This window comes from Typha angustifolia, chromosome 13 (assembly GCF_048772165.1).
Source record: "Typha angustifolia cultivar Huaian chromosome 13, ASM4877216v1, whole genome shotgun sequence".
In the NCBI taxonomy this organism is placed as follows: domain Eukaryota; kingdom Viridiplantae; phylum Streptophyta; class Magnoliopsida; order Poales; family Typhaceae; genus Typha; species Typha angustifolia.
The window spans coordinates 11,664,353-11,691,158 of record NC_133251.1 but is presented as its reverse complement, the minus strand read 5'-3'; the positions used below and the strand labels follow the sequence as shown (position 1 = coordinate 11,691,158).

Here is a 26,806-nt window from a genome sequence, read left to right as displayed (position 1 = left end):
TTGGTTGAGATTCTAGTGGGCGCCATGGATGAGAACTACGATAGCACGTTCTATTCTCTCATGGTTTGTTGGTAGTTAGCCAATAGGACTTATATATATATATATATATATAGAGGTTATATCCTATCCTAGAAGACAAAGAATATTCTCTTCTCTTCTTTTCTTCCCTTATTTTTTTCAGGGTCCAAAGCCAGCTCACAACAGCCACCGCAGGCATTTACCTAATGCTTATATATGCCGGACTAACGGAGGAAGAAGACAAGTCGTTAATGATGAAATAGGTCCATCTAGTGGACTACGTCAACGCCTGGACAACATGAAATGGCCCACAGGAAGAAAGAGAAAAGATATGTATCTTTGGAAGTAAATATTGTAGTGTTTTATCCATTACTCTTTGGTTATTTGTGGTTCCTTTAGTTAAGGTGCCAAGAATGTGCTGTTGGGACTATCAATCACCCATTCTGAGTGTCAAGAAAGTGCTGGTTTCCAATGTGGAATGAGTTGAAGAAGATGTAAACATAATCTAATCCATATTCATCATCTTTTATGCATTACACTCTTACCTCTGTCACGAAAAAGTGAGAGAACCATGACGCGAGCGTAGAAAATTTCTTTTAGAACGAGTTAGGTAGTTTTACAACTAGTTCTCAACTACACTCATTGGAAGATCAAGTGTAGCAAGTTTAACATTGTAACCAACTGTCTATAGGGGGATAAGAAACAACAGAAGGGAAGGTAAGCATGAAGCTAATCTCACTAAACGTAAAACCATCTACTGTACAAATTGGAGATGGTATACATAGAGTGATATTAGCCAACAAAAGCTTGCATGGTAATAAATAAATGTTGTTCTAATACAAAAATCTCTCTAAGAATATCTAACAACAGCTTCCAAAAAGCAAGAGGCTCAAGGCTTTTGCTGTGAAGCTAGTAGAAGGCAGGGCAACAGACAAAGTGATCCTGTATGGGGCATTTTTGCCATTTATGCTTCTTTTTAATCATCCGATATAGAGTTAATCAATCAGAAAGTCTGCATGAGAGGTGGAGGAGGCATGAAGTCATTTCCTGGAACATTTAATCAGTAAACTTCTAGTAGATCTGCCTGGAATCACGAAAACTTGACCTCTCTGGCTGAAGATGTCAGATTTCTACTGTCGCATGACAACAAGTTGACTAAGGATATCCACTTCTTGTCTCAGGGAGGATCACAACATCTTGAATGCTATAAACATCTTTCAACATGGACCCACAAAATTTGGAAAAGTGGCTAAATGCACATTCATTTGGAATGACGATACCAACCATCCAGATCATCTCCACGTGGAACCTACCATGATAAACAACAAACTATAGCATTAATTCATTCAAGTCCTGAAGTTCTACCGTGGAATGCAATACTTCAAGTTTGTACATGAAAATGAAGAATCAGAAAAAGAATGTTGGCAAATAGAGATTAATTGTCAGTTTCATCTAAACATGCTATTCTGAATGATATTGTTACATAACTGCCAGCCCGACCAACCTATGTTTGAGATTAATGCTAATTCTTCATATGGCTAAAAATGCTACTAAACAACAATACCACATACAGACGAAGTATTCCAAGGCAGAACTCACAAGTGCCTCCCAAACTACAGTAACTAGACTACTAATACTCACCTATATAAATCTTCTACATAAATCATACGTGAAATGACACGTTTGATTCCACAGAAACCACTTCAGGACATTGTTTCCTACTTTCCTGCCAGAAAAGCAGTCAAGCACAATTTCAAGGTCTGTAGCACATAAAACTAAGCCCAAGACATAAATGAAAATGAAACACAAGGATGTTTTCACTTTTCTGCACTTTGTTTCCATTCTTGAGTCACCTTCCCCATTATACTTTCTTTGCTTGAATTCTACAGATGCAGTTAATGACACCACTTTACAAGAAGATAACAAGCTTTTAATTCTCTTCATTCCAAAAATCACAATGAGAAAAGGAAAACAGCGATTTTTTTACTTGTTTCGCCGTCAAAATGACAGCAACAAAATCATGACTAATTTAAATTCTTCACCAGAGATACATGATGGATTTTGGCTTTCCAAGATTTCCTTTTAAAACCATATATATGTAGAAGCAATATAAGGTCAATTGCTTGTGCACATTTTTAGTGACACATTCTATTCCTAATGATACATATCTCAGAGTATTTTGAAGGAAATAAAAAAACACCATATACTCCTACTGAACTATAAAAAATTGCAAGGTTTAATTTGGCTTTCCAACATATATGTTTACCTACGCAATGCCATTTTGCACTAGTTAATAAGCAGAATAAGATACAAACTAATCAATACTGGCCAATTAGATTCCAATCAATAACCACCAATCAATCAGGTTTTCATCAATTTGCCTGAAACAGAGTGCCAGAGCTAAAAAATGTTCACCAATCAAGGTATTTAGCATAGGAACACTGAAGAAAATCACATTGAGGACACGTTATGAATACAATTACAAAGGAATGCTCTTTGAGTAATGTGACACAAGTTCAATAAAGTAGTCATATGTACCTTATCAGCTGCCAAAATATTGAGCTCTGACCTGCCAAGAACCAGATGCCAATAGTCACCAGTTTGCTTTCAAAGCAAGCATCACTGCAACATCAAAAACAAAGTTGCAAAACATATTAAACCACAAGAAAATGAGGAGCTTGTTACAACAGAATTCTTATAAGAAAATTTTGATCTTCTTTTCTTCCACAACTAAAAGAGGATAGTGCATATACTATAAAAACCTGAATGAGGATAGTGAAGGTACTATTAAAACAGGAAAATTTTAAATGTATCACGATGGGAATGGTGTCTTTTCATACTTTTCTTTTATTACTGCAAAATGAGGTACTACAACCCTAGCAGTAATAAATAATAATTTGAGCCTACAGTAAAGCAAATATAAGATAACTAAAACAGCTAAAATACAATGTTAATTGAATCAACCATTCAACCCTTACATCCAGACAACCATTGAATCAGGACAGTTGGCTGCCAACTTTGGGCTTTAGGGAAATTGACTATCCCAGTTTTAAAGTTCATAATCTCAACAACTTGAAAAAGCATTGGGAATTAAGTTTTACTACATACTGCTCCTTTGATCTTACATCTTGCTTATTCATTTCCAAACACAAAATTTAAAAGTTCAAATAGAAATAACAGGCCAAAGGTTAGAGTATGTGAAGCATGATATGGATACGAGATAAAGATCCATTACAATATGGAGAAGGGATACAAAAAACCCTTACAAAACATGATATGAAAAACAAATGAAATATCCGAGTTTCATAGGTTAGAGTTCATTAAGAAGAAAAACTCAAATAACCAGCATAAAAGTAAAACATTATCATGCTTGTTTCCACCTAAAAGTTTGTCCAACAACTTTCATGTCCCTCTTGAATGTTACCCAAGTTTCTATATGGACTGACATGATTGTCCTCATGTATCCCATTGTCACCGGAAATTTTAGGAACACTATTTACTTGGGCCTTACACAAGGCAGCATACATACCAAAGAAACTCAAGCAATTAATATAAAAATTTATACCAGTGTATGCTTATAAAATAATTTTCCTTCCACATGTATGCTAAGAGCCATGACTACTCTTATTTACCAGCCAGAAGATGTGCGCAAGAGCACATAGTTGCCACAGCAATCAAGTAGTCTTGAGCTCTTTCTTTTGCTTAGCCCAATCAAGGCGACGTAAACTGATTAATCACCATCTGATCTAAATTAAGAGATCTGCCATAACTATAATGTTGGAAGCTTCTAGATAACTCTCCATTGAAAGTTTGAAACTAATGGAACAGATGGATAAAGTTCATCCAACTGATGAAAGTGGTTTGAGGATCTTGGTGATTCATGCACAGGGCCCAAATATGCAAGTCTCATAGAACATTTTAAGAGATTCATTCAAATCACCTAAGTAGGAACTAGGAAATCATGAGTAAATACATTGTATATCCTCAAACATAAAAGTTTCTAAAGCATTAACTAGACATTTATAATGAAATTAATTTTTTTTTTCAAAGCATACAAGTTTCCCTCATTCCAACAGTAAATTTAATAAGTTTCCATCTTTCCCTAATAGTGTCCTTCCATCTCTTTTCTTCCTTCTAATCTTTATGTTCTTGTTAAAGTTCATAAAAGAGAAAAAAGCTGGTGGGGGTGAGGGGCGGTCCACACTCCAAAATCCATTGTAACCTTTAAAACTTGAATATCATATAATAGCAAATTCAATGGAATCAATTCACTCTAATAAACAACCTACAAAAAAAAAAAAAAAAAAAATCTTGACTCGTTCTCATGCTTCTCTGCATATTTGTCAATGCCTTCAAAATTTATAGGCTAGGAATGAGCAGATGAGAAACCATTAAATTTCTACCTGGAAAATGCTTAGAGATAATCATAACTCAAAATTCAAATGTGTAGATTATAAGAAAATATATCTTAAATAGACTGCCTAATAAGTTAAATTGGCAAGTTCTAATAATAATTCAAAGTTCAAACCCTATAGACAGAAATATAAAGCCGTACAGGAAGTGACCCTAAGATTCTAGGAGACTGTTACCTTTTATTCCTTCAAAATAAAATAACGCAAATTAAACTTAAGGGATTTATCCATTTGGTGCCTTGCATGGTGTGTTGAGGGCAGTTTACCACTATCATTTTACTTTTCTTAACTCAGCCCCTGTCTTTACCCTGTTTGACCCTTGTATTTGTATAGATGTTCCAAAAACACGACCAGCATGGTAAATCCAGGGTTGAACTTAATCTTGAGAGAAAAAAGAGGGTTTAATCACGGTAAACACGTAAAGCAGGGTGAAATTAAAAGAATTTTAAATTTGGAACATATTTAGAAATATGGGTGATGACATAGCGCATACTTCTACCAATCTTTCAAGAAATCACTTTTGGGAAACAAAGATTAGTTTTTTTAGCAAAGTCAGAAGCACTATAGAATTTGGATCAAATCAACTTAATCTACCTCAAAGTCACAAAACATTAATCATGAAGCACATAAATGATATGATAAATGAACTCACCAATAAATAAAACAGATAGAGTTGCCAAAAGAATAATCTTAAGAGAACGGCCATATTGGATTCGATATTGAGACCGTTGAATTTGCCTTCGGAGCACTCCGACCCACCCATATATCTTTTTATTGTATGTCTCTTCTCTAGAAGCACTTAAGCAGCTCTTACTTCTTTCGAAGCATTCATTGATTCCCTAAAGAGATGAAAAGAAATTCATAAACAAAGTTGACGAGTCATCGACGCACAGATTTTGAGATAAAAGTGCAGGAAAAATGAAAAACCAAAAGATAAGTACCATACCTGACTCAATTGATGATTCCGTAAGGGGATGGATTCTTCTGCATCATTTTGGTTACAACCTTTCCACTTTCTTAGCCCATTCCTATACCATTTCGTCCTAGGTTTTGATTCTAAAGCTCCATTCAGTGCAGAGTAGCTAAGTATCTTTGGCAAGGTCATGTTAGGACGATCATCAGATGATCTCTCAGAAGTATCCTCACCCTCACTAGGAATTGAAATATTCCATGATCCTATATCAGCACCAGCACTAGCAACTCTTCGGTGGCCTTTCAACCTCTCCTCCCTCATATCCCACGAGCTCAACTCAGTTGATTGACGAGAATTCTTCACGAAATCAATTGAAGCCTCTTTGTTCTGATTCCCCACTTTCTCACCAATGTCAAGATTGCCATTTGACGAAATATCCCGTTCAGGTAATTGACAGGATAGGAAAAGAGCAAGCTCATCACGTTCATCCTCGTCCAACTTGACCCAGGATAATCCAACCTCCCCCTCCTCAATGTTGGATACCTTTAAAGAGTTCTCCACTGTCATTATCTGACTGCTAATTGCCGTAAGAAATTGATCATGCCGAGCCCATGTATCTTCCCCCACCGACAGTGCCTCATCGCTTGAATTGATTGCGCGCAACAATTCCTCCAGCTGAGATTTTAAGAGAACATAAATCAAAATCCCATTTTGAAACAAATTCCTTCACAGGGATCTCGTGTTCATCAAAGTGCTCGATTTCAATAAAATCAAAAAAGAAAGAACCTTGAGTACCGTTTAGGTTTACAAGATCCATCATTTAACAGATCTTGCAACGAGTAACACCAAAAGGTAAATTAAACGGCAAATTTCCACGGAAAGCGATGGGAATCATAAGTCACCTGCCACTTCGCGGTGCCGAGGGCCATTTGGAGCTCACGACGGAGCTCGCCGGAGGCAAATTCAGACTCCACCGCGCCTTTCCTCACCTGAATCCATCGCCTATAAACGGATTCCATTCTAGAAAGCCCAGAAGAAAAATAAGGCCTATTTCTCCTCCAATAATCCCAGCGGGCACGCGAGAAAGCAGACAAAGAGAAACCCTAAAGAAATTGCTTTACCTGTCTGCCGATCCCTGCACCTCCTCGGCAGCAGAGAAGAAGGGGTCCTTCTCCCACCGTTCGAAGCTCGTCGCCATCGATATCGTCGCTCTTCTAGACGGAAACGTAACCCTACCACTAGAATTGGAAAAAAAATTGTGCGAGGAGGAGGAGGAGGAGGAGGAGGTGGAGAGGGGGGATCGGGAAATGGCGTGGCAAAACGTTTTACTATTAATGGCAGGGCGAAGCAGAAGAACACGGCGACGGGGGGGAAAGCATTTGATATCGACGACGGGATTTCAACCGTTGGATCTACATGCCTTGGCCAACGGTGGTGGGCTCCACGTGAACACGTTTCAAGCGTGTAAGAATCCGTCCGATATGAAAGAGACGGGAAACTGGACTTGCTGACCAAAGAAAATTACTACCACATATTTTTTGTGTGGTCAAAGGAAGCGTGCGCGGAGGCTATTAAATTCGCCTTGGCTCAAGACCACAACTTCTCCAACGTCTCTATCTAACCCGACTTCTAGAACTTTTGATTAATTTACTCCGGAGGCATATTGCCCTTGAGATTTGACACCTGTTCTTTTCTTTCCATTCTATTTTATGGAAGCAAATCACATAACAAATAGAATTTTCTCCCCCATCAATCAAGGTGCAAGAGATGAGTTTCAAAAGCTCCGGCGGCGATAGTGGTGCAAATTCGAAAGCAAACGTTGCCTCTGTGGGAGCCTATGAAGGTTCGGGTTAGGTGAGGAACCCATCGAGAGGGGGTAAAAGACAAAGGATTTTGTGGAGAGGACCCATAAACCTAAGCAAAGAAAGCCTATAGGGTCCGACAACATCCCATATCTTAATCAAACGCCTAAAGCTCAATCAGAAGATAAAATTTGAGTTTCGGTGGTTAGCGGCACTACCTATAACAAGATGAAGGGAGGAATGCGCATTATTCAAAATGAAGTGCTTGAAAAGATCACGAAGGCGATGAAGGATTGTGTGATTGTGGAATTAAAGGTGTGCCAAGTTAGGTGGAAACTCACTCTCATTGGCGATTTCTAAGTAAAACTCTTCCCTTTGAAAATTTTAGATTTGTGCTAGCTAAACTTTGGTCGGGGATTGAAAGTTTCTTGGTCTTGAACATAGCTGAGGGATACAACATATTCTGGTTCTTTAAGGAAGAGTACATGTCTAACATCCTAATTGAAGGGCTTTGGACCGTTAATGGCTAAGTGATCAATTTTATCTAATCGAATGATGACTTTTGGCCTACACCGGAAGCCTTCCAAATTACTTTAGTGTGGATATAACTCTACTATTTACCTATAAAATGGTGGGAACTCAAAACCCTCATTCTAGTGGTGGCTAAATTTGGTAGGTCATTGAGGGTTGATGAGACTAAATTTAGAAGCCGCTTTGTGTGTGTTTGCATTGAGATCGATCTGGCTAAGCCTATTAAGAATGCGGTTTGGCGCGGTCATAAAGATTAAAAGGTTTATCAAAGAGCTATCTATGAGAGTATCCCTATGCTTTGCTACAGATATACAGTCATCGGACACTACTGTAACCAATGCCCTTTCTCCCTGTCGGGGACGAAGGTGGCATTGAAGGCCAGGAAACTCAAGGTTTCGAATCTAGGCAGGGTGCAAAAAAGATACTTGAAATCAATTCGAGGAGGGCAAAATAAGATCGAAGGTCTCTTAGAAAGAAGATAAGCATAATACTTATAGCCCATGAGTCCTTGTTCAACGGCAAAGGAGGGGTGGTGGTTAGCAACCTACCTCCTCCTATTGCTGTGACCTAAAGGATTTCAAGAAACTAATGGACTTAGGTCTAGTCAACCCAACTACCAGGCTAGGTCAAGCCAGGTTAGCTATTAGAGCAAGCCCGATTTTGCTAATTTGGCTAGACCAAGTATTAGGCTAGGTGAGGCCAAGGGGACCCATAGAGTTAACCCTAATCAACATCGAACCGTTCCCAATAACAATGAATTTATCGAGGTACCCTCTATCTCGGGAGGAAGCAAGGGAGGATGAACAACTCTTATCGATAGAGCCATTACGCCCACCTCGAGTCCCAAAGTAGGCATGCCTACTGACTCAACCTCCTCAATAGAAAAAGGCAACCCTACCTCAAGCAACAACATTTACATGGTGCAAGACGCTTGTTGAATTCGGCGAACCTACAGAGATCTGCAAATCCCGACTCTATGATTATCGTTGCCTCACCTGACCTCACCAACTGTGATGTCGCTTCCACTAACACTAATATTAATGAGGGTCATGCGACGGAGCAGGTGAGAGCAAATGTCGTTAATACTAGCAGATATACTATTCGGTTTGGCTCTTATTTAGGTAAATCCCCTCAATCCTCTATTGTGCCTATTATAGGAGAGAGGAGTGTAGAGTCTAAACCATCTCTCAACTCGGCACCCAACTCCTAGACATCTAGCCCTAGGGGCACCTTTATCTCATGATCCAACATTTCTTCACCTCACTTGGACATGAGAAGTGTAGGCATGCCCCTAAAGGGAGATGACCTAGGATAGCCGATGGAAAAGGTTGTAGACGTGGCTTCTTTCCTAGTCGTGTACGACCCAAAAGGGAAAGGAAAAGCTGCAATGGAGATTGGCACCGAGGAACCCGTGGAGGTGGAACACGCAACCACATTCTTACGTAACTAAATATTTTTTCTTTCTCTCTTTATAATTTATTTTTAATGTTAAGCACAATCATATGGAACTGCAAAGTAGTGGTAGAAAAGAGGTTCATGAACGATATATAAATTTTATTAGACATTATAACTCTAATCGATTATTCCCCTAAAAACACGTGCTTCTATATTTGAATCCATCTATTGTGTTCGTAGACTTGATCTAGACTAAAACCACCATTGTATCTCAGCAGTTGATGCTTTGAGAGGCATCATCATCATTGCCTGGAGGAGCAGTGTGGAGGTGGTCTTCATAATCTCTAAGTCTCACTAGGTGGCCCATATTAGTATATCCTTTTGGGAGGGCAAACCATGGCTATGGTCAGCCATGTATACTAGCAACCATGTGGAGGAACAACAAGACTTTTCGGTTGAAGTAGGTAAGTTTTTGAACTTAGATTTACCATGGTTAATAGTTCAGGATTTTAATGCCTTTTATATGTGGAGGATAAAATATCTTATGGATGTTAAGGCTAATGTTTTTTTAAATTTTGTTAATTCTAATAGGATTTGTGATCTTGGGTTTGCAAGAGCACCGTTCACTTGGTGTAATAATTGGGATGTCCCTGATCGGATCTAGATAAGGCTGGATCGTTCCTTAGCCACTAAAATGAAATGATACTAAGATTGGGATAAAAAATTATAAAAGAAATAGTGGAGAAGGGTGGAAATTAGATAGAACTAGTAATCTGATGTTGTGACAGTTGTTAAAGGGGGATGGGTGGCCGAAAGCTCATGAAATGGCATTAGGGGTGAAAACGGGTCGGATTAACTCCGACTCGACTCGCTATCCGATCCGACTTGGATCGGATTCGGATAAAAAATTTCTATCCGACTCGGATTCAGATTCGGATACGGATAGAATTTTTGAAAAAAATTCGGATACGGATTCGGATATGGGTCGGATAAATTTTTCAGATTCAGATACGGATATCGGATATCCGTTTACCCGCATATTTTTTTAAATGATTTATAGTTTTTAGTTTGCTTATTTAAATAGTAAATATTAATATTATTACTAATAATACATTATATATTATTTATAGAGATTAATTTCTCTAATTTTATATATTTGACATACAAAAATATTATTTGTTGTAAAACTCTTAATAATTTTGTGTTAATTATATTTAAATAAAATATTTTAATTATTTTAATTTTAATCAATATCCGTTTAAGATCCGATTCTTTATCCGAAAAATTATCCGTATCCATTTAGTTAGGATATGGTTTTAAATTTTGCTATCCGTCCAATATCCGTATCCGAACTAAAAATACGGATCCGGATATGGGTTGAGCACTATCCGATCCGTATTCGATCCGTTTTCACCCCTAAATGGCATCGGTAAAGATCTAGGGTTTTGGGCGTTGCTTTTGGAAGCTCATGAAACGGTGTTAGTAGAGATCTAGGATTTTGGGCATTACTTTCACCATGGCTGAGAAGATGACTCTTGGGCCTTCGCTGCAATGACATGGTGGGTTTGTAGAGATGGCAAGGGCTCCATCATGATAGGAGGAGGTGCCTTGGTCGTGGTTTGGTGGTCCTTTCCACATCTTCTATGGGTTGGCGTTATTTACCGTGAGGGTGGCGATGATGGAGCTAGGTTAGAAAGGCCTCTGTCATGGCAAGCAACGATTTGTTGAGCTATTCGGTGTTCTCCATGGTAGAATTTGTGGCTCCTTCATTAAATCCTTCAAAGCCTCTATAGATTCAATTAGCACCTTCCTTTGCCCACAAGAGTGTTTCATCAACAACGATGGCAGGTGGTGGTGCTAGGGAACCTTCCATAGTGATAGATATAAGTTCTTAGTCCTCCATGGCAGCAATCTCCCTTGGATTTACTTTAAATCACTTGTTCCACTATTGCCAACCTCTTCCTTAGGTCCTCCGCACTCAATCCATGGCCTAATCACATACGCTAAGAACTTGGCTCGAACCACCCATTGGTAAAGTAGACCATAGCTTAAACAAGTAGACCTTAGAGTGAAACCCACCATGGAGGCCCCCTCCATATGGTAGATAGATCCCACACGTAGCTTAAGGACAAGTAGTTTGAGAGCAACAAAATGTCTAGAGCCACCATGGATACCTTTAGGATGAGGTGGTTAAATGCGAACCGAATCGGGTCAGATCACATCATGGGGATATTAGGCTTGATGGATTAAGTCTATTTTATTTTTATTAATTCAAATTTAACTCTCATATCAATCCTTAAGGCAAGTCTAATTAAGTGATATAAGCTTTAAATTCAAGTATAGTTAGGTCATGTACATTTTAAAGATAAATCAAATTAAGTTATGTAAGTTTTAAAGGTAAATTTAATTAAGTAATGTAAGTCTTTAAAGCAAATTATAATTTGAGCTTTATAAGTCTTTAAGGCTAGTCCAAGTTATCTTAGAAGTAAGAATAAGAGTATCATATGAGTAGCCATAAGAGTAACTTAGGAATAGAAGTAAAAATAATTATAGCCATTTATTTTTCTATGGGTATATCTAACTTCGAATCCTAATTTTATCTTCAAACTCTAGCAACCTCTATCGCTACAAGCCACCCACTCATATGGACAACCTTCACTACCTTATGGCCATCCACCATTCGCTGACGACCGCCGCAATGTTAGATGACTAGTTTCGACCCTTAATCACTATTTCCTTTATATCTTTTACTCTGGTCTCAGAATTATTTCACTCCAAAGCCATTAGATCTGTGACTCATGAGGCTATATTTGATAAAATATTTAGAATTTTCCTATAAACTAATCGGTCCAGATCTAGTTCGTATCATGTCATTGATAATAGTTGGAATGACAACCTTTTCCATTAGTTTAATCATTATATCTTTAGAGCTAGAAAAGCCCTAGGGAAGTGGAATAGAACCTGTGTTGGCAACCTTAGAAAACATCTTAATAGAGTTAAAGACCAAATCCATAACCTTGAACTCTAGGATGCTAGTTGCAACACTAGCATTGATGATAGGAGAAGGCTTAGAGGTCTTTACAACCTTCAAATTGCTCTTAATCATCAAATTAATACCATGTAATGTCAATAGTCTAGGGTTAAGTGGGTTGATCTTAGAGATCTAAATTTAAGTTTTTTTTATTTTATCTCTCGGCCACCTTTAGATATAGAAGAAATCTTATTAAAGATATTAGGGATGAGAGGGACAACACGACTGCGGATAAGGATCACAAAAAAATTTGGGCTAATGATTTAAGGTGATCTAAGTGTCCTCTCTTATTGACCTAACCTTCCTCAGATTTCTTAGGCTATTTCTACTTGTCTTATTCAACCGATCACTTGTGATAAATTAAAGAGAGCCCTTTGGAATATGCCTACTAATTAGGCACCTGATCCTGATGGCTTCCAGGCTGGGATTTATTATTTTTATTGTGACATCATTGGTGTAGTATTTTTGAGGCTACGTTTTATTTCTTTGAGCATGCTTTTCTCCCTATCAATAAGTCTTACTTACATTATACTTATCCTCCTATAAAAGACAATATGATGTATGTTAAAGATTTTTCAATCTATTGTGCTCTATAATGTTTGCTATAAGATTATTGCTAAAATATTGGTCAATTACTTGAAACCTATTCTTTCGATGCTTATTAGCGAGAAACAAGCTACCCTTTATGGTTGGTAGAAGTATTAGTAATAATATTTTAGTCATCCAAGAGCTAGCTCACTCTATAGCTAAAGCTAGGAAGAACCAACCGATGATAATTATTAAAATTGATATAGAAAAAGCCAATGAGAGACTTATCTGGAAAATAATCCTTTTTCCCTTTTTACCATGAGTTTTCCTAGTAAGTTGTGTGATTGGGTTAGAGCTTGTATTAAGCCACCTAAATTCACTTTACTTGGATGGTTATACAAATGGCTATGGAGTATTATGATAGAAGGGGCAGCAACTCCACTACCAGAATGGAGGCCCTAACCTATGGTTTTGTGAAACTCAATTTTGATGGGTCTTGGGTCCCATTGGACAATCTGGAGACTTCGGTGTCATAGCTAGAGATAATTGAACTGAAGTAATCCTTGATTATGCTAGGCCTATCTTTGTGGGATCAGCTTTGGAAATGGAGGCTCTAGCTCTTTTGTAAGTCATTACCGCTACAGCTCAACTCAAATTTGAACTCATCAATGTCGAGGGGGACTCTAGCATTGTCATTGATTCAATTGATAGCTTTGAAGAACACCCTTGGATAATTCGGGACATTATCTACCAATGTGAACTTTTAATTGCTCTTTTTCATTCTTTTTTTGCTGCTCATGATGGTTGGATTTGTAACAGGGTAGCCGATTAGGCTGTCCATTTTGGTAGGCAGCATTTTATTATATTTCTTGGGATTGAGCATCTCTCTCTTCACCTTAATCTTGATTGTATTCTTGATTTTGATGCTTGAAGGACTTTCCCTAAGGGTTAATCAATATCTAGCTGGCTTAGCACCTCTCCTTTTAATAACAAAAATGATTTATTATATAGAGATACACTGGGTGCCTATCTCAATATCTGTTGATATATTTTTGTGCTTTTTTTAAGTAATATAATTATCTTTTCTTATCAAAAAATAAAAAGTAAAAAGAAAGTGTGCGCCAAAGTTATTGATGATCGCTCAATGACGGAGATCATAAATTTAATTATATAAACTATTTAACTCTAATACGTGTATCTTAAATTATATAGAGAAGCCGTTCTTTAACATTTCTATTCTTACGTGCCCATTTGTTGACTTGCTAGTCTAAAATAACCACTAGCCATTAATTGACTTAGTCTTCTAATATAATTTCTGTTGACTGAGAAGTTAACGGGTTATGGTCTCCAAGATTCCATATAAAGCTTCATGGATCTGGGAGAGCTCTTTTGTCAAGACTAGTCGTTAGCAGGCAAATGGACTATCCTAGACATATGAATGGTGGTTTTCCAGCATATGATGCCCATACTATCCAACCAATCATCATAAATTCACAATATCCAGGAGGAATCCATCTGTCAGAAAAAGAAATTCCTTCTGATTGATTGATCTCGCAAATATTATTAGGTGCACAAATTTGGAACACCATGACATGCATGTTGGTCTCTTTTGCTGTGAAAGAAATCCTATTATGACTGAAATCTGAAATAGAAATAATAGGATATAACACCACTGTCAACCAACTTACAAAATTTTCATTTGATGCCATCTTCTTACAAAGAGATCAAGCAGCTCCATATTTAGGTCAGTTCAATAAATCATCCCATTTGCAGTACTGTCCGCCTGCTAATGCGCGATAGTAACGATCTCTGCAGTAAACTGGCCTTCCATCTGCAGCCTCAGCTGCAGCAGCTGCAAGGTCATCATCCTTCATTACCTCAACTGGTAGTCTTAGTAACTCCTCTTTCCTAGGAGTTCAGGAAAAGATGAGAAGTTATAGATGAACATATCTCAATTATAGTTACTTCATAGATCAGCAAGTAAGAACAATACCTCAAGTTTGACTTTGCCTTTGAAAGAGTTGGATTGTTTTCATTTGGATTAAAAGCAGAATGCAGGAAGTCCTCCACTGGGGTTGCAAATATGAAAAGTGATGCAGCAGTAACAAGCAACACTCCTGTTCCCACTAATGTTTGCTTCAACAAATTAATGACTGGCTTAACCTAAAACATGAATCAGAGAGTATTACAGTAAGAATGGTTAATTTAGTTCTTCTGTTGGATCATATGAGAAATTTTGTTCAGGCAAACCTTAAATGATACAACTTCAATAGGAACCTATTGATTGGACCTTGTAGTTGAAACTATATTGGTTAAATTTTCTAACCGCCCTACTGGAGATTTGTGTAGATATAATTGACTTGATTTTGAAGGCGACGACCCTAAATACCCATGGACCGTTGTAGGCATGTGTCAGAATAGCTGCAAATAACACCTATATATATGCCATTTACAAGGCTGACATAAGATCGATGGTATGGCATAGCACCTAAAAATTTCACCATAAGTTTAACTTGGATAACTCTTTTAAGGTTGATTATCTGATTCTAAGTGTTCAGAAGTTACTAATGTTAAGCTTATCCCATGTTCCAAGTATTACTTTCAGAGAGAGAGAGAGAGAGAGAGAGAGAGAGAGAGAGAGAGAGAGAGAGAGAGAGAGAGAAGCTTTATGTCATTTTACCCCTTACAAATATTACTGGTAATATGTTTTCAAAAATATTCTGCGTATCGGAAAATACCTTGTAAGATCCCAACAGCCTATCACGAGCCAATACCTGTTACAAGTAAAAAAGGTAAAATGTATTATCTTCATATCCATATCAAGCATAATTTCTTGAATACAACTGGAGCTAACTATAAATTCTTAGTTTAGTTATATAAACTTCTCACTCCACTTGTTAATCCACATGTAGCTTTTCTATTTAGGAAGCAAGTTCTGACTAAAAAGAAATGCAGAATGAAATATAATTTCAGTAAATGTATATAAGATTCTGTCTAGAAAACTTGAGACATTGTTAGATTGGATTTACATAATACAATACCCTTCATTTTGGGTACGGTTTCAACTATACTGTCAATCTTGGTGTGTGTTGATATGTTTTGTGTAAATTATCCAATCAGAACTATATATCCATCTAGCAAAATAATAAAAGTTCCACTACATATGAACCTATATTCCCAAGCACCTGCCTATCGCCTAGTTGTTCTGTCGAGGGATTTGAGGGTTTCATCTAGTTGAAAACTCATGGGTGCTCCAATGTATGACCTTGCAGTGAGTTTATATAACTTTAAAGGATTTTCATTGCCAAGAATATATAGATTGGTGCCTCCTATGATTAAATTTTAGAACTTCAGATGTACCTTTAGACACCAAAATATTTTCTTTTCAGATTGTCATTATCTGAAAAGTAGTAAAATTTCCTCTCTATTTTCAGATTATGGGAAATGAAAACTGAGAAATGGAACATCATATCTCCTTTTAACAATTGTTCTGCGCTTACTTCTGGTGGCTTAACCCACATCTGCCCATCATACCATCCAGTTTCTTCATAAGGTACTACTGCTGATAATAGCCTATCACCAACATAACTCCAGCCCTGCAGAATTGAAAATATAGAAGTCGATTATTACCTCACTGTTGCGATCGTTTCATGAGTCAAAAGAGCAAACACACTGATATATATGCAGTGTTTTACTGAAAAAGTTATGCTTGCATTCGTTTATGGTTGTGATATGGTGAAGTATGTTGCAATAAATTCATTCTTTTGCAAATGAAACCTATTTAAAAGAAGCAGCACAAATAATTCATTCTTTTTCTATCCTACACAATTAGAAAGATCTTCAATTTGATTTGATGATGATTGTCAATAGTATGTATTCTTCTAGATTTTTCATACATATGCATGTTCAATGGTATGTATTCTGCTATTTACACTGTCATGGCTTCACTACACCATTGCCAATAGCATGTATTCTTCCGTTCTTCCATGCCACACATACTTTGTTCATAGTAAATTTATGGAATATTCCTCATCCCTTTCTTCAGGGCACATATCTAGTTCAATGCTATTCTTAAAACAGACTGCAGTTATCTATAAAACACTGAACTTACCAGATATATCCGCAGAACAACCAGAGAAACCAGAAGAAGAGTTCCGATTCCAGCAGCTAGGACAAATTTTACTGGATCCTGCATGATATGAAAAAGAAAAGGAACAATAAATACTACAGAAGATCCAAATTATCTGGAGACTATTTCCTTATCAATAAGACGCCCACAAATTTAAAACATATCTAAGTGATCTTTTCAGCATAAATTGTGCCAATAAAGTGAAGGGAGGCAACATAAACAGGACTTATGAGTCCGTTTAGATTCTACGATCTACATTATTGGATTCAAAAGCATCTATGTACCTGGTTTCAGACAGCATGAACTCAAATTTCCAGCTCATGTCATAGTATTATGGCTTATATCTCAGTAGTACAAGTGTACTACGAATCATCATACCATACCTTGGAAGGATTAAAGCTTGCAGCTGCTATCGGTGCTCCTAGAACTGTAAACGTTACTAGCCACAAGCCCCCAAGGCGCAGGAAGAAGGAACCTGGAGTTAGTTCGGCCCATGAATAAAGGATGCTATCCTTCAACGAAGAGTACTCATTGACCTGTCATAAAATGGAAACAATCAGGGTATAATTGAATCCATTTAATCTCTGAAAACATGCTAAATTATTGTCTCTCAAAAGACCATAATCTGAGTAGTAACATATTTCAAAAAGTAACCATATTGCAAGCATAATAATCATAATCTTATATTCTTGATTACATAGTGCCTTATGCAAAGAATCTTACAGGTCGCTGCTCAAAAGGGACTTCAATCTCCAAGCCAGGATCCCAACTTTGCCCTGCAAATCCACTGGTGCCACCTTCAGGTTCATCTTTCAAAGCCATGACTACTCTGGCATGCTTCCACTTCAGAGGACGATTGATTTTCCAAACACCAACAACCCACTCGCTTCGATCGCTTGCAGTGCTTGGAAATCTACCGCCTTTGATTGCATTGCAAGTAAATCGTAGCCGAAGCATAGCAAAAGAGTTGGAATCCACTGCTTTAGATTCTATGTGGGCTTCTGACTTGTTTCAGGCGAACTTAAGAGAAGCCAATCCAATCTTATGTTTGCAGCCATGCAAATTATACGTGGTGCGGGGAATTTTTATCTGTTATCCAGCAGGAAGAGTGTAGTTTGAGCTCTATGCCAAACAAATAAGTATAATAAAATGCTTGGTGCTAAATTTTGTGATATTTTCCACTGCAGACTACTCCTCAATCATTTTTGTGGTTTAGGTGGAGCACAAGGAGAAGAAACTCGTTCACGTGGCTGGTAGCTTCCCACTCGTTGCCAATGCGTGTACGCCTCATGCAGTGCCAACTTGGAATTACTGTGAAAGGAGAACTTGGTAAGAGTGTTTGAGTGTTGACTACATCATAAATCCTACGCTTAGCACCTCAATAGTAGATTTGATCAGGATTATTTATATTTAAGATTTAGGTATAAAGAGTTTTTCTTAGAATATTTCAATTCCCATTTCATTTTCGAATTGTTATACATCCTTGAACATAACACCTGATGACATTGGTATTTGATTTAGCCTAGATTGTAATTATTGAGCATCAGCAATCTAACAGATAGTCTTCGAACCAAAATATGACAATATTCTAATGAAGTCAAGATAAAACACCCAATAATATTATTTCAAGAATTGTAGAATGCTCTCATCAGCAAGTGATGCCCAATAAGATGGTTCAGAAACCTGAGACACCTGACTCTGGCAAACACGATTCAAAGCATAGAACGGTAGAGGTGTTACACAAGTAAGCTTTAAGGAGGTTCTTTTGCTCATTAACCATCTGGCTGACAGTAATAGGTGGCAAGACAGTGAGGATTAAGACCTTGTATAGAAAGTCATAAGTAAATCTTGCATTTTGAACTCCTAAGACCATTTGTGAAGCTAGATAGTTCATTCAGAATTTAAGCGCAGTTGTCCATGTCCCTTGAACACTGGGATGTTTAGTGACATGCCTGGTCCTCAGCTTCACCACCTTTCTTCCAAGAGCATTCCTTAGCCTGGTGGCATGCAACAATATGTCCTCCGGTGTTAAATTCTTTACACAAATCACCCGTTGGTTATGATTTTCTGCAGTTGGGCAAAACAATCATAACCTAGTCAAAACAAGAAGAGAAGCCCTTGCGTTACCGTACTCTTAATTCAAGTAATAGAAAGTTTAGAAGAATATATGATTATAACAACAGATACGTAATTATGGACCACTATTGACAATGTCAAAGTAGAAATAGTTTGATCAGGCCAAAAGAAGAATAGGTAAACAAAAAAGGAGCAATTTCTAGTTAACCTCCTAATTGATGGGCAGATTGATTCCTGCAAGGTCAAGATTGAATAGAAAATTAATACAGCAAAGTAAATTTCTACAATATTTCAATTACTTGGCATGACATTTTCCTTAGTTGGTGACTATGCCATATATATAAGCTAATTAACATTCAAAAATCAAAGATTTTCTTGACTAAATTCTCTTTTCGATCATAAGAACTTAAACAACAAGATAATTTCTCTACTTTAATGAAAAAGAACTAATTCTTACTGTAAAGACCCTTTAAGTGAGGATGCTGGCCACGAATGAGTTCTGTAACCACCTCTAGCTGAGGATTCTGTTCCTTAAATGCTGGCAAATGAGTTTCCATGAAGGCCCTGTTATTTCAGGAATTTAGTTAACTTTGAAGAATTACAATAAACAAGATATGCATCATAATTTATTAACATGTTCAAATCCAATGGGATCAAAAGCAGTTAACGTGAGACTTGATTTGACCTTATCTTTATAAGGTATATAAGGATTAGGATGCCCTAACTCTAGAGGACGTTGATCATTGTTTTGAGAAAATGTTGTTGAAAAAACAACATTTCACTAACAAAGGTTTTACTCATTTTCTACATTAAAAAGATTCGTCTTAATAGTCACTAAGACGGAAAATCAATCGCAAGAGTTATTGAGATTGAAAATCAATCACAAAAAGCAGTGAATCGTATAATCTAACGATTAAGACTTTGTCAAATAAAATCGTAGAGATCGACGATTTATCTGTAAGTCAATCTTATAGATTACTACAGTTTTCAGTTATTAGTTTGATCTGAATTTAAATTCATGGTTTTTAACCTCGTTTGGAATTTTTTCACGTAAAAATCTTGATATTTATATTTGCTTGATTCGTTGATTATTAATTCATGAAATCGATAGATAAACACATTTGGTTTGCCATAGTAAACGGTTAGAGTGCACCTATGCATTTAAGAGATAATGAGCTTGTTGAAAAACCTGTTGAGTTTTGGAAGAAATTGAACTATGAGAAAATTGGCTAGAATAGTAGGGCTATTAATGCAATTTTCAATTGTGTCTTATCGGATAATTTCTAAAGAATCTCTACATGTGAGGTTGCTAGAAATACTTGGGTAATCCTAGAAACACAACTAAAAATAGCATTTATAGCTGTGCCATGTCGGCCAACCACACATAAAGGTACCACTGCTGTTAAGCTCTCGAATGAAAGAAAATGAAATTTTTGATAAGTTTTATCCAAAATTCAGTGAGATAGTGAACTATAGTTTCAATCTAGGTAAAACTATTCTAGAACAAAAAATAGTGCCCAAAATCCTTAAGTACTTATCTAAAAAGTTTCAAGCTAAAATAACTGCTATAGAAAAAAGTAAAAAGGTTGACACTATAAAAGTTGAGCAATTAGTAGGAAATCTATAAAATGTTGAATTCACTCTCTTTGAACCTAAAAAGTTTAAGTTATATGGCCTTGGCTATTGTTAGAGATAACCTAGATAAGTTGGGTGAAGAAAATGAAATAGATCCTGAGATTATGGCTATGTTTGTGAAAAAAGTCACTAAATTTTTATAAGAAACATAACAAGTTTATTGTCGAGAAGTTTGAGAAGAATAAAATGTTTAAGAAAAATAAAATATTCTATGAGTACAAATTCTGGGTTTGAGAAATAATTCTTCAAAACAGAAAACTAAGAACCAAGACGGTAAAATACGATATTGAATGTTCTAGTTTTGGTCATATTGCATGGAAATGTCATAATTGGCTCAAGGAAAAGAAAAGGTATGAAGATATCTTGGGATGACTCAAATGAATAGGATGATGATGATCCGACAAAAAAATAAAGTAACTAGATAGCTTTTATTGCCTCTCTTTCTCACACTAACCTAACTTTTGATTCTGATATTATAGATGAGTAGGATTTGTTACTATCCAAAGACGAAGAGGACTTAAAAATACAAAAAAAGTACAATAAACTATACCTAGAGTCATTCAAATTGAAAAGAAACAATATACAACTTCTCACAAGACTCAAGACGATTGAAGGGGAAAAACTCCATACAAAGATAAGTACAAAGGATTCAAGCGAGTCAAAACTCTTACACAACACCTGAATGAACTTAAGGAGAAGTCAAAGATTACTAAGACTGAACAAGAGCGTTTATTGAAGGAAGTGATCTTTCTTAAAGGGAAGAATAAATTGGATGAAATTCCAAAGGCCCAAATCTCTGGAAAAGATAGGTATAAACTTGATTACATTGGTAATTCAAGTAATAAAAAGATTATTTTTGTGTCTATAGGTTTTCAAAAGGAAAATAACATAAATCATCATTTGAAATGCCAAAGCAAACCTGAATAAACTTTTCAAAGTCAAACCCAAATCAACTTCATTTACGGTGTAAAAACAAATTTTATTTGGGATAAAATAGTGATCTTAAATGCTATGTTGTATATACTGCTTTAAAAGCCCTAAATCCATACATTGATATTTAGATAGTAGTTGTTCAAGACATTCATCATGTGACATATCTATGTTTTTTGAACTTGAAAATTATAAAAGGAAAATTGAGACCTTTAGCGATAGAAATTCAACTAAGGTAATTGAAAAATGAACTGCAAGTACTCGGTGTGCCTACTTTGGATTATACTCTGTATGTTGAAGGTTTGAAAGCAAATCTCTTGAATATCAGTCAATTTTGTAACGAAAATTTTTAGGTAAAATTTTCAAAAAATAATTCTCTTATCTTTGATCACGAAGGTAATATTATATGTTATGAATCTAGGACTTCCGATAATTATTATGTTGTTGATGTAAACAATAATTAAAAATATTATAATGTCTTTTAGATTCAACTTAAATCTTAAAAAAAGATTAATTTCAGCCGATATTGTTGTTTTCACCGATACAACTGAGTTTCAACCAATTCTGATGCGGATCGATCGAAATTGGTCGATACTAGCTGAAACCTAGCCGAAATCGGTCTGATCGGGATTGGTTATGGCCGATCCCGATCTAGATCGACCAATTTTGGGATCCATGTTGCCAAGAGCAAAGATCTAGTAAATCTTCACAAATGAGAAGAGATAATGAACAAAAGAGAATGTCATCAAGAAGATAATAATCCAATAGACAGAATAATAACATTCTAACAACAAAATATAGATTTTGATGACGTGTCTTTTACATTGCTTCAAAAGATCATATGAAATTTGTTATTGGAGTAACAAATAAGGTTGTTAGTCAAGATGAAAATTTGTTATTGTATACATGATACTATTGAAAGATGAGATTTTGCTAACAAAATCAAGATTTATTCTGCTAAAAAGATTAGATTTTTAATGATATCTATGTCGTCTAGCTTTTTTATTTTGAAACAATGGCAATGGCAAGGAATAATGCAGCAAGTATGAGAAATGAATGAGAGAGAGATAGGAGAGTGAGGGTGGGATGTGAGGTGGTCGTTAGTGGGGGTGTGAAGAGAGTTGGATGTGAGGTGGCCGCCAGTGGGGGTGTGAAGAGAATTGGATGTGAGGTGGCCGCTAGTGGGGGTGTGACGAGGGTGAGTGAGATAGTGAGATAGTGAGAGAGTGAAAGTGGGCAAAAAGAGACAGAAGGGGTACCGTTGTCATCTGTCGCAAACACCATTGCTTATTGGTTGCTACCGCTCAAAAGAAGAGACGGTCGAGAGAGGGAGAGAGGAAAGGATTCCGTTTTTTTCCTAATCGATCAGTTCTCACCAATTAGCCTGATTCGATCTGCTCTATCACTAAGGCCAACACCAAAGCGGGCCACTAAATTTGCTAGGCACCATGGCAGCCCACCAATACCACCCAAGCAGCTTGCATCCCATATCCTAGCAACAATTTTTGTTTTGCTGGGCAGCTAGTGGATACCCCAGCCACCTTTCAGAACTTGCTAACAATAATCCGACACATAGTTATTGTGTCTATAAGTATATACATTTGCTTCGTATATTTTCCTATTGTTAGTTTACGTTCAATTTTGATAAGGAGAAAAGTAATTATAATAATAAGGAACTTATGTTCTCTCAAGGTGAAGAATGAAAGCAATTGGAGATACTGATCCAGACCTACCAAAGTACTAAGTTGATTATAGGTAAATCGTCATGATTATAGGTTCATCTAAACTAGAACGATGATAAGAGGTACATTTGTACCTAGGTTCCGAAACTCCGTATCAGGATCCAAATCAGCCAATATCGATCGTATCGGCCGCCTGTATCAAATCAAACTATTTTTACTTTTGTAAAATTCTAAATATTATTTAAAATGTAGAAAATTTTCTAAAAATTTATAAAAAGTAACAGAAAAATTAGAAATAAACATTGCTCACATATGAACTTTAAAAACTAAAGAAAAAACTCATTCAAAACTATAATGAATTTTAATTTAAATTAAATAAATTTTTATACTCATTAATTATTATTATAGAACAACATGAAAAGAGAGATCTCTCTTCACTGTTGTTCTATAACAGTAAAAAAATAAGAGTTAAAAAGTGGGTGAGAAAAAAGGAAAAAAGTGAAAAAAAATCCATCTAAAATTCACCAATGTATGGACTAGCCAGAGAGGCTCATCGAAATGGTCACCAAATAAACTTAATGAAGCGTGAAGTGCAAGAGTGTGTGAGAGATAGAGTTCAAACTGAAAATTTGAAAAGAAATCAGTTAATGACATCAATTATTAATTTCACCTAGATTAGATATATTTTAGATTCAACCTGAATATTAACAAAAATTAATTTTAGCCAATATTGTTGTTTTTAGCCGATCCAGCTGAGTTTCGCCGATACTGGCCAAAACCGATATGAGATCGGTTATGACCAATCCTAACTCGGATTGGGCAATTTTAGGATCCATGTTTTGTACTTCCTTACAATTGCTCATCAAACTTAAACATACAAATCTCCCAGACTGTTTCATCCAAACTCAATAGTTGGAGCAAAAAGGCAAATAAACTAGTTAGCCTACAACATCCGATGGCTCAAAAGTGAAGGAGGCTTTGAGCCTAGGAGTCAAGAAGTTAATACTAACAAGTTTGAAGGTGCTATAGCGCAGAGAGATAGACCTACAAGAAACTGCCCTCCCAAATTCCCTACCCATACCACTCCCTCTGATTAGCAGGAACAAAACATACCTCAAAAGCTGGAACTCAGGCATGGAACATTACTAAGTCATATAATCTAATCTGTTTTCACCCCTGGGTATATTATCTTATTTATTTCAATTATAGAAATCACTAAATAGGTGTACTCTTTTAAAATTAAATAGCTAGATAGGTTTAACATTAAACAATGGACACTTATAATGACATGATGAATTGATGATAAATATAATCACGGAATGAAGAAAAGAACAAAAATGTTACAGCTAGGAAATCAAATAAAACTGTTGCTCTTACAAGCCCTTCTAGAATCTAGTTTCTTGTTTTGTTTCATTCTTCTTAAAACCATCATTAGATTCAATTGTACCTGAGTCCTCTACTACTTCCTCCCCAGTCGCTGTAGCTCACCACCAGTTTCTGAAGTTGCCAAACACCCCTCAGAGCCATGCTTCTGGAAGACAAGAACAATGAAATTCACAGAAGTATCAGAAACTTAACACTCACCGTAAAGAAGATTGTTAAGATTGTTGCTATGTAAGAACCTACTAAGCCAATGTTTGAAAGGCGACCGCGGGTGGGTGGCGGTGGTCACCCCACCGCCTAGCGCCTAGGTGGAATGGGCGACAAGGTGGGTAACAATGCAGTCTGACATTTTTAATATAAAAAACTAAATAATAAATAATAAATAATTAATTACTGTTTTACACTTTCGCTTCCTCCACCGGTTAACTCACATTTTAAAAAATATAAACTAAAATCACTGTATAGAATAGGAAGACAAAAGTACTAACTAATTGCTGATTTAAAAAAAAAAAACTGAAATTGATAACTACTTGATAACTAACTCTAGTTTATTCACATTTCAAGATCAGCAACTATATACTAAATTAGTAGAATTTAGCGGGTAATTACTTCCTATAGCAGCTTACCATAGAATATTAATTCATAGCAGATTAAGAGTAATTGAACATTTAATCTTGGGATAATTAAAATTTAAAAACAGTAAAACACTAAAACTGTAAGAGAACGGGAGTGAGTGAGGGAAACTGAGAGTGTGAGAGAAAGAGTGTAAGAAAGAGACCGCCGCCGCTCGCGACTTCGCTGTGGGAGAGAGACCTCTGCCACTCCCGACTGGTCGCCGCCTTCGCTGCCACCGGCAGAAGAAGAAATGTTTTTTTTAGGGTTGAGGTTTGGAGCAGCGAGCGAGAGAGAGAGCGCACCGAGCGAGAGAGGCGACCGAGAGAAGAGCTATGTCTATATATATATATATATATATATATATATATAGGTTAGTTATTGAAACCCGACCCGTTTAAAAACCCAACCAGACCCGCATCAAGAAATAGGCGGGCCGATGCGTCGGGCTGCCTATTCGGGCCGCCAAGGCGGCCGACCGCCATTCACCGGCGCCAGTCGTCTTGGCGGGGTGGCAGATGCGCCGTCCCCCCATGGCGGCCCCCATTTTAGCTTTTCAAAATCATGTACTAAGCAAAAATAAAACTAGTAAAGATCTAGAACTATATACTGCTGATTAACACTTCACAGTAAATAGAGTTCGACATAGTTTACAGATGTCTTGTTTCAAATTATGTACCAAACATAAAACATTATTTCCAAAACATCTCACAGTTTTACCATCAAAGGTACCTCAACGGAAAGTGGTAGTATTGTGATTTAAAAGCCAATCATTTTATGATTGTGTTCTAATTTTTGTTCATGGAATTGGATGATTGTTAGTTCATTTTTGTTCCTTGAGTATTTAATTATTTATAGATTTTTCGAGTGGAGGACTTGAATTGTAGAATTCTATAATGGAAGTCAATAAATACTCTAAATAGTCTCTAATTTTGGTAATTAGCATGGAACACTGATTATTAGTATGTGGATTAAACGACAATTATGTTCTACAAATTATGTGATAAAGAGCTATCAATTTAATCACATAAATATATATTGAAGAATAGAGTATTGGACAAACCCTAAAATGAGACATTATATAGATTGTATTTGTGCCATTAATATTTCATTTGTGTCATGAATTCTATAATATAAGATAATTAATTTTCTACATAAGAAATATATATCTGTAGGTATTGTCCAATGCTAACCGCAGACAGCTATATAGATAATGTCTCAATATGCATATCTTGTGTTGAGAGAAAATATATATCAAGACTGTTGACGTCTCTTGTATTTTAATATAAGTGATGATATTTTTAAGCCTCTTCATTAAATAATAATGTATGCATGAAATTATGATTAAGTTAATCATAATTTATAAATTACTTTGAATCAAGAAAAGAATAAATTTGCAAGGATGACACACTCCTACCTCAGATTTATTTATGATATCATGAGAATGAGAATTGACACAGACAAATGTTGCTTGAGGATAGTGATACTTATCACGTATGGTGCATATCATATGTGTCATTTGAGTCATTATAATATATATTGCTAAATACCTCCTATAATTTATAGAATTAAAATGGGTTTTAATTCTATCACCAACTTGGCATAGATATGTTTCCATTACTTCGCCTATATATAAGAGGATTTTTCTTAGCTTTTTTCCTCTCTGTCCCTGAAGATCTCCTCGCTTTGGCTCTCCCTAGGGTTACCCCTAATCAATCCCACTCAATTT

General features: G+C 36.3%; 3 protein-coding genes across 4 annotated transcripts; all 3 read right to left on the bottom strand.

Moving 5' to 3' along the window:
- Positions 1 to 601: 601 nt before the first annotated feature.
- On the bottom strand, positions 602 to 6,716 carry LOC140773476 (uncharacterized). 2 transcript variants are annotated; one of them, XM_073116062.1, is made up of 7 exons: positions 6,465 to 6,716; positions 6,246 to 6,363; positions 5,377 to 6,018; positions 5,083 to 5,269; positions 2,557 to 2,640; positions 1,660 to 1,744; positions 602 to 1,327 (listed from the first exon to the last, which is right to left on the bottom strand). In XM_073116062.1, the coding sequence occupies exons 1-5, from the start codon at positions 6,539 to 6,541 to the stop codon at positions 2,612 to 2,614; spliced, it is 1,053 nt and encodes a 350-aa protein (XP_072972163.1). In that variant the 5' UTR covers positions 6,542 to 6,716; the 3' UTR covers positions 602 to 1,327; positions 1,660 to 1,744; positions 2,557 to 2,611. The 2 variants fall into 2 exon arrangements, with proteins under 2 accessions (XP_072972163.1, XP_072972162.1); XM_073116061.1 differs by lacking the exon at positions 1,660 to 1,744.
- A 7,430-nt stretch (positions 6,717 to 14,146) lies between these two features.
- On the bottom strand, positions 14,147 to 17,912 carry LOC140773633 (protein CONSERVED IN THE GREEN LINEAGE AND DIATOMS 27, chloroplastic). The gene is made up of 7 exons (XM_073116290.1): positions 17,483 to 17,912; positions 17,143 to 17,295; positions 16,742 to 16,819; positions 16,131 to 16,226; positions 15,369 to 15,404; positions 14,624 to 14,793; positions 14,147 to 14,538 (listed from the first exon to the last, which is right to left on the bottom strand). Exons 1-7 carry the CDS (start codon positions 17,714 to 17,716, stop codon positions 14,376 to 14,378), a joined length of 930 nt encoding a protein of 309 aa, XP_072972391.1. The 5' UTR covers positions 17,717 to 17,912; the 3' UTR covers positions 14,147 to 14,375.
- Positions 17,913 to 18,351: 439 nt separating this feature from the next.
- On the bottom strand, positions 18,352 to 25,412 carry LOC140773634 (large ribosomal subunit protein mL43-like). Its single transcript, XM_073116291.1, has 4 exons — positions 25,244 to 25,412; positions 24,530 to 24,613; positions 19,293 to 19,399; positions 18,352 to 18,826 (listed from the first exon to the last, which is right to left on the bottom strand). The coding sequence occupies exons 2-4, from the start codon at positions 24,607 to 24,609 to the stop codon at positions 18,654 to 18,656; spliced, it is 360 nt and encodes a 119-aa protein (XP_072972392.1). The 5' UTR covers positions 24,610 to 24,613; positions 25,244 to 25,412; the 3' UTR covers positions 18,352 to 18,653.
- Positions 25,413 to 26,806: the final 1,394 nt, after the last annotated feature.